This window comes from Antrostomus carolinensis, unplaced genomic scaffold (assembly GCF_000700745.2).
Source record: "Antrostomus carolinensis isolate BGI_N321 unplaced genomic scaffold, ASM70074v2 scaffold16868, whole genome shotgun sequence".
NCBI classification, from domain to species: Eukaryota; Metazoa; Chordata; class Aves; order Caprimulgiformes; family Caprimulgidae; genus Antrostomus; species Antrostomus carolinensis.
In genome coordinates, this window is record NW_010335151.1 from 15,759 (window position 1) to 24,282 (window position 8,524).

General features: G+C 36.6%; 1 protein-coding gene across 1 annotated transcript in view; it reads left to right on the forward strand.

Moving 5' to 3' along the window:
• ZCCHC7 (zinc finger CCHC-type containing 7) overlaps window positions 1–8,524 on the forward strand; it is a gene marked incomplete at its 5' end in the record, with an annotated part of 36,898 nt that overhangs the window by 10,699 nt on the left and 17,675 nt on the right. Inside the window, one exon of the mRNA XM_010174452.1 lies at window positions 1,941–1,976. Within this exon, the coding sequence (XP_010172754.1) occupies window positions 1,941–1,976 (36 nt within the window). The remainder of the gene's footprint in view (window positions 1–1,940; window positions 1,977–8,524) is intronic.

The following is an 8,524-nucleotide window of genomic DNA, read 5'->3' on the forward strand; positions in this document are numbered from 1 at the left end:
TCCAGAGCGGGGAAAAAAAAAACCCAACCAAACTATTATTCAAAAATAAAGTAATTTATTATTATTATTATTATTATTATTATTAAATAGCTGCTGTGTGAGTAAAGGTCATATCACAGAGTGGCATTTTGCCAGTATATGACAACTCATTGATTGCGATTTTTCAACCATATTAGTCTGGGGACACTGTGGTAATCGAAAACTATCCAGAACTAATGTATAAATAACTGCCTGCTACCCCTGTGCTAAACCAGCAAAAGTCTCATGTACAGTTGAAGCCTTTTACAGGTTTGAGAGAGAAGGCAAGGTCTTTGATAAAACATTTTATATGCTAGCGAGTGTTTATATATTGCGCCTCTGAATCCTGTGTAAGTTAGCGAAGGGGGAAAATCCTTTTGTTTGCACTCGAAGACAGCTCGAGTGTGTTCAAACTGTCAAATGTTGTAGTCTGTTCCTCTGTTAGAAATGTGAGGTACTTCACACATTTTCTTTATAGAAATATTAATATAAAACTCAAATATTTACATGCAGTATTTGAGTAAGAGGAGAAATGTCAAACCATTACACAGAACAGATTGTAGGTTTTTCTCCAGAAAATGGTGTTACTGACGGAATGAATAATAAATAATATAATTTCCATCACATCCAGGAAAAACATACTGTGTATGCCATAGGGTGATGGTCAAAAACTTGGATTATTTTTTAAGTGATTCAGTTGCTAATATTGGTTGATGGGTGGGGTTTTGTTAATTAATGTGCTCTGTCAGAATAGAAGAAGGCAAAAATTTAGGCATGAGTGAAAAATTTATTCGAAATCTAAAGAAATGTTAATAGTACTCATTTGCAAATAGTCATGAGGCTTCAATGATTTAAATTAGAGCTACAGTATATTATGTAGAAGGCACAGAATAACTATAATATTTCTTTTTAAAATACTGAAAATTTAGATTGGCAAACCAAATTCCTAATTGTTCAAATGATTAAGGAGCTATTTTAATAAAAGGGTAAATGTTTTAAGCAAAAGTGAAACACTTCAGTTGAAGTAACTGCGCACACTCTCTTAAACACTAGAATTGCTAACAGACAAAGTGCCACTGTTTCTGTGCCTGTTTATTGCTTGGGGGTCATAGGAGAAGACAAATATTATAAATTTTGTGAAAATGCTAAGAACCCTTGAGAAAGTAACCTCTGTCTCATTGATCATTAACACATTCTGAATTTGTTTAAAGAAGAAGATCTACATTTTCCTCTTTCCTGTCTCTTATGTATTCCGCAGGTCTATTGTGTTATTGCTGTGATTCAAAAATCTTCTCTGTAAATTTTTTTACAATGGGCTGCACTTAGAAGTTTGTGTGTGAGTCTGGCAAGTTTAAAAAAAAAAATCAAGCAAGCCATTGTAAAAATAGAAACATTAAAGCAATCTGTTATGCTTCTTGTTTACAACTCATCTGACATTAGGCTACTGAGGATTATTACATGTAACAATTATATTTTGATTAGGCTAGAGATAAGTACAAAAATACTAAAGTATTTCTAGTCCTAAATGAAAGGAAAGTACCTCGTGATTTAATTTCCAAAACATTATGTAAATTTAAAATGTCAGAAAATTTCGAATTTAAATTAATTTCTGCTTGTTTTGCAGTTATTAATAGTTATTACAGTTAAGAGCACATTACTCTCCCAAACTTCTAACCTTCAGAGAAGAAGGGGAGAGAGAAAACTGTTACTGGCTTTCTGACAATGGCAGGGAGTGTGTTAAACCAGTGTAAAATTCAATTAAACTGTCTAGCCAGGTTTTTGAAGCTGAAATGCAGACCCTTTCAGTTAAGCTTCTTATTTTCCTGTGACCGACACCGGTGGATACTGTGTTATGCCAAAACCAACAGGCTGTAAAGCACCTTGTTTCATGCTCCTAGCTGATCAATATTTTTATTTTCCAGGCTTGCCCAGAAATATGGAGGCAGTATCACCTAACAGTAAGTAGAAACACCTTTTTTATTTTCTTCTACACCCAACCTATTTACTCTTCTGTGAACTGCTGACCATAAAATATAGACAAGCATCTTCTGCAAGAAGATAATAAACATCTGAAGAGTTTTTGAACTGAAGAATGCAATGAAACACTATTTTTTAAACATCTTCAGAACTGATGTTTTCATTTTAATACTCTAATCATTAAATGAGTGCCTTGCAGCACTCTCTCTTCTCAGTGACTACATTTACACATATAAAGAGGGTTAAATTTTAAGTTGAGATGCATAGCAGAAGCAATAATCCCATCTCAGATATCACGGATGCTGGTAATTAATCACTGTGTGTGACAAAGCTTTATTTTTAAATGAGTAAAATAAATCTCAACTAGAGTGGGGATGTTAATTTGAGAAATACACTTTATAAACTTTTGCAAATAATTTCTAGTTGGTAGGGATATAGCTGTAACTTCTTTGGCCTGCATTAGTTGATCTTTAATCACAGAAACAAGAAAATAAAACTTTGTGAACTTCACCAGTGTATTACTTAAGGTTTTTTCCTCATATGTAAAACAGAGATAAAAATAAAACAAAAATGCGTACAAATTTGGCTAATATTGAAACCTGGAACTAAGATTTAACTGGTTAAGATAATATTCAGTGGATGGTATCGCAAATCTTGAATATATTAATTTATAAAATTATTATACATTAAAACACCTTTGAAGTTTAGGATTTTTGCTGTTCATCTGAATCTTTGCTGTCATTGCTATCCAAGTCAACCTCGTATGTATTTAGCTGTTATAGATAATTAATCACTGCTGTACATTCAAAGCAAAGTAGAAAAGTTTGCCCACTACTTTTCTTTATGGGTCTTTGGTGTGGGCTTTTTCTTTTGAGCAATAAATGGGATGTGCTGTATAGTTTGTTGCCTCCACCTCTTCATTGAAGTGGAATGCTCTTTTTTCTGTTTTTGCTTCTAAATTCAATGATTAGGAGAATTCTGTGCACAAAACCTTCTGTTTGTGTTTTCTACATAATGATTTTAAAACAAAGATCTGCTTTGGAAATCCTGTACCCTCTCTGAGCATTTACTTTTATTTTAAACAGAATTGGTATAGACTTTAAAAAAACCCCAAAAACCGTTATGAACGAAAGGTGCATTCACCGAGTATTTTTGTTTGCTTTTTTAAAATTGCATGAAGGAAAAAGGTAAATACTGTCTTTCATTATAATCCCTAAGGGTGCATGTAAAAACAATTTCTGAAATGTTGATAATATTTGGAATCTAATAATCAAGTAGGTGTAGTAGGTGCAGTAGTACGTTGGGTTCTGTTTTTTACTGAGGTATAGGATTTAATTAATTTTAGTCTTGCTTGCCATTGAACAATCCTCAAAAAGATAGTTGCAGTCAACACTTAGAAAATGTTTATTTTTGTAAACAAATGGGGGGGAGCTTAAATGTGACGAAGTGGTTACTAGGGTAGAATTTGAGGTATCAGAAGTAGAAAAATTTAACTGTGAATTTTGTAGAAACTGTTCTGAATTTACACTTTACTAAGTATAAAACTAACAACATTTGTCAAAACAAGCTCTTGTTAGAAAATATAGTAGTTATGAATACAAATGTATTATTAAAAGTACCGATTTGGAAATTCCTGGTGCATTCTAGGGACATTTTGAAATGCGGTCAAATATGGGCATGCAAAGATAAATTGACATTGATTCAGATGATAAATAATTAGCTAGCTACTGATAAATAATTTTATATTTTGCAGTGAACTGCAAATTATCTGCAAATAATCCATGTTTCTGATATGTGGGAAATGCTTTGCACATCTCAATTTTTTTGCATAGGAAGACCCACTTTGACTGAGAGTTACGTTAGTAGTCTGATTAAGCCTGGAATTTAAAAAATTGTGTGGTAAGAGACAGGCTTGATATTTAAAATAAGTTATACCTCAAGAAACTGCATTATCTGAATTGTTTAAATGTATGAGTCCCAGCTTCTATTACTCAATTTAAATATTCTCTTTTGCACCCAAACCAGAACAGAAGTAAATAGTGTTCTTACAAGAATTACTGTTAGAATAATTTATTTTATATATATATTTATAAAGTGGTAACTAAAAAGTTGAGATCTTTTATTCTCATATCAGCATAGTAGTATGTCACTATAAAACTAACTTTATGATTTTCCTAGTTTAGAATAAATACTTCTGTACAAACAGGATAACTGTTTAAAGAAAAATAATAGAAGTTTAAAAAGAAGTACTACTGTGGTTGTTGCTGTGCTGCAGAGACTGCCTGATTTTTAGCAAACAGAGTAAGGCAACAGTGAGTTTTTCCTGTGCTTTAGCCGTGGATACAACCACTGCATTTAAATTGATTTTGGTAAACGGATCACAAGTGTCACACATGCAGGTGCACATAAGTGGGCATAAAACAAAGCATTCAGGTTTGTGATAGAAGACCGTGTTTATAACGTTACAGCCGTTACAAAGTTTGTCTAAATGTTTCGCGTTATATTAAGGATCTTAGTTAATTACTGTGAATGCTTGTGAAAAACCACGCAGCCTTCCACCTTTCTCTTTTGTGAAGCTTTTGGTGATTTTATTCATTATCTGGCTCTTTCCTAAGAGATGGACTGCCATCTATTGACTTCTTGTAGCCCCTGCACAGAAACGTGGATTGACTAGCACAATGACTAAATAATAAATCCATTCTGCTGTTATGGATGGTGGTGGGGTTTTGTTTACATTAGCTGTGGTGACAAATTTTGGCACATTACAAATAATTTTTTTATATGGGCAGAAATGTCTTATTCCAACCAAAACAGACTGCCAGTGCAAGAAATCTTACGAGCGGTTGAAATGGCAAAAAGGATTATAAGCAGAATATTTTAATTTGCCTTTTGATAGAAAAAAGATTATCATATTGTATTCAATGAAGCTTAAATTTAAAGGCTCTGTGATAATCAAAGCTTTATAACTGGATGAAGTTAGTTTCTTCAAACTTGTTCTTTCAACTCTGTTAACTAAAATTATTCTGCAGAAAACCAATCAAAGTCAGCAGAACAATCCAATTCCCACCGAGGTTTAAAATAATATTTAATAACCTCTTTAAGATGGTGATTTAAAACTTTTACAAATCATTTTCATTCTGCCTGCACTCTTTGTATTTCTCCTATATCAGAAGAGGGAAATTACATTTCTCAAAACATATTTTAGGTTTTTCTTCATATAGGTATCTATTAGCAATAAATAGCTTGCTTTTGATACCTGCTTATGTTTTTCAAAGGGGTTATTATCAATTCAAGTAGTAACACAAGGACTTTGTGTGCAGATCCAGGATAAACAGTTTTGACCATCACTTACTGCAGTGTAGATAATAATACGTCTAATTTTTTTCACAGACAAGGCATTTGAAGGTGGTGTAGAGCTCTTTGTTCTAGATTATTAGGAAGCTTAGCTTACAACTTTGTCTGCCTAAGTGCCAGATGCTCCACAAAGCCAGAGAAATATGGTCTGTGCTCCAAAGGACATGCCATCACATCCCCTTTTCCCGCACCTGAAGGGTCTTGGGGCTTGCTCATAGCAATGCTTTTTCATCCTCAGAATGCTTGGCTCTTTTTTGTTCCCTTTCTCATGTCGTTTCGGATGTCAGCTACAGAGGTAATCCCATTTATTAAATATTTTGTACTCAAGTGGAGGCCGGTTTATAGCCCTCTATTTACAAAAAAAAAGCCGCCAGTGATAAAACTTGCCAGATTAAGGCACCCTACAAGGATTCATTTGTTTGGTTTAGTTTTGCAGTTTATTCTTAAGAAAAATACGATAGCGTCCCTCTGAGTTTGACCTGCTGTCCAATTGCTGAACTTCATCTCCAGTGGCAGCCCCCATTTTAAGTAGGTCTGCGTGCTGGAGGAGAAGAACAATCCCACCACGCCCCAGGCTCGGAGGTTCTGTGTGAGGTCCATGGCAGTGTGTTCTGTGGGGGACAACCCTTTTCCCTAAAAACTGCCATAGATGTTAACAGCTCGGGGCTTCAGGTGGGCAGCAGGATTGGAGCGGCGGCCCCGCGCCATGGAAGGAAGATGTTTGTGTTCTGTACCCCCACCGGTTGATGGGACCTCGGTCCTGTAGGTGATCCTGTGGCTTTGCTGCTGGAGCAACCCGATGAAACTGAGGGTAGGTGTTGCGCTGCTGCGAGCAGTCGCATTTCCACCCAACAGATGACATCACTGCAAAAGAAAGAGGAAATTTATTTTCAGTGTATAGTGACCTGTGCTTTGCTTCAGGCGTGAGACTGCGCTTCTTCCACCTGAGTCCCTCTGAAGAGTAGCTTAGACCCCTTCTGCGCGGTGGTGCTGGGGGGGTACCCAGAGGACGTGCAAGTGGCCATCTTGGTGTTTCCATGTAGAATGGAGTACGTGCTGGCTGCATAGCTCTCCCCATGTGTGCTGCACCGCTTCATTGTTCAGAGGGACTCGCGGTACGCGGAAACAAACGTAGTCAGTCCAGCTCAGGAACAAGATGTGGGTACAATAATCAAATAGGAATTAACGTTGCAAGTATTATTATCTTCTTCAGTAAATATCTACTGAGTAGTGAAATTCCATCCCTAAAATGGGCAGAGCACATTTTTTTTTTCTCTAATGTGTTTCTCAGTATAGATGCGTATGTTAAAAACCAAATCCTTCTTGGATTAGGTTTTTTCTTTCTGTAAGGATTGCTCATTTTTAATAACCTCTTCCTCCTCCTGTGCTGCTCCGGCCATGAGGACTCCTTCCCCCATCCCCTGCCTTCGCCAGTCTCATTTATATTAAAGCTCCCAGGCCAAGATGGCCACCAACAGAGTTTTAGAACCATCAGAATTTTTAACTAGCAGAAGCTATCTTTTAACATGCTTTTTGACAGTTTGTTAATCTTACTTTTAATCCACTTACATAAAAGAAGGTGAACCAGGAATTGGCTGTTTTGGCCTCTGTGTGTAAAAGACATGAAGGGACAATGCATCTTTTGTGTTTAAATTTTGCGCTCGGAATTCTTTGTGTGCATTATTAAAATTCCTCATGGCCTGCCACTTTTTTTCTGAAATGAAAATGTAAGCCGTGTTGCTTAAGGTCCATTTGTACCCTTTAAAATGTGACTTTTGGGAAGAGAAAATTTAAAATATGACTCTGGCAAAAAAAAAAAAAAATATTTAAGCTTGAGAGAGTGAGCGTTTGGTTTCCAGAGAAGCGTTGTAGGTTTTGTGCAGTGAGGGAAAGGATGGGTTTAGAAGTGTTTTCGGGAGGAGATTAAGCTTGGCTTCCCCTGCACAGGGATGGGGCTGCCGCAGTGGCTGCGAACATGGCTGCAGCATCAGTCCTCTGCTCTTTGCCTGGTGCCAGGCTGTGGACCTCGAGATCGTCGTGTTCCTGTCACATATTTCAGCACTTGACCAGTTTCTCTCCGGGTGTTTTAAGGTTATTTTTATGAACCCTAGTAAAAATACCACTTTTTTAATGCTACAGACAGTGTATTTTTTCATATTTTGAAATCGCAGAGCGGGCCCTTGTGTGTCAACACTTCACTAGCCATTCAGCAGGGTATTTCGCAGGGAAGGCAACCCAGAATTCCCGGGATGTGAATTTAGGGTAAGGATGACTCAACCGGCTGTGGACTGTGGGGAAACACAAACACCTGGAGTGTGACGATGTCCCCACGCTTGCCCTTGAGGGAAAGGTGCCTGTTTGGTGCTTGGGTTCATGAAGATTTCATATTCTCTGAGAAGGCGTGCTGGCCTCTGCAGCCGGGGGAGGAGACAGGACAGATCTTGGACAGCAGTTGGCAGATATTTTGCTTTTAAGTTGCCTACTTGCATTGTTGAAGCCCAAGCCCTACCAGTTTTGCAAGTGCCATTCTGTGACAGAGATGCTTCTGAAATGTCTGCCTGTTTTGCACAGTTGGTCTGGAGAAAATAAGTATGTTAGAGGCAGTTTCTAGGCAGTTTCTGTGCTGCCTAGAGAGTCTCTTGGATTTTATTTTATGTTCTGTTTATTTTCCCCTTCTAATTATAATTTGCCCCACATTATAATTTTCTTTGAAGTTTCAAATATTTTTGAAGCTATCAGAAACCTAAACCCAAAATTTGTTCATATTGCAAAGAAATTGTATTTCAGAAAATGCAAAATTACAGAAAACAGAATTTCATATCCTGAAATAATAAGTGTAAGTTTATGAGCACAAAACACACTATAGCTTTCAGCAAGAAAGCACACTAGACAGAGTTCTTTCCCGATTTTTACTTTAAAACTGTGTTTAAAATATTACAGGAAAAGAAGTGGCTTCAATAACTTTGTATAAACATGTATTACCTACAAAAAATACAGTTTAGAGTTTGCCTTTTCATGAGAATATTGGGTTTTAACTAATACCTGTGGCCATTTATGAGTACCAAATAATTAGGGGGTTTTTTGTGTTTCGGTTTGGTTGAAATAGAAAGTTCAAACTGGTTATCTGTAAAATGCCAAGACGTCTTTGCATTTGCACTTTCTTTCCGGGGAAAGA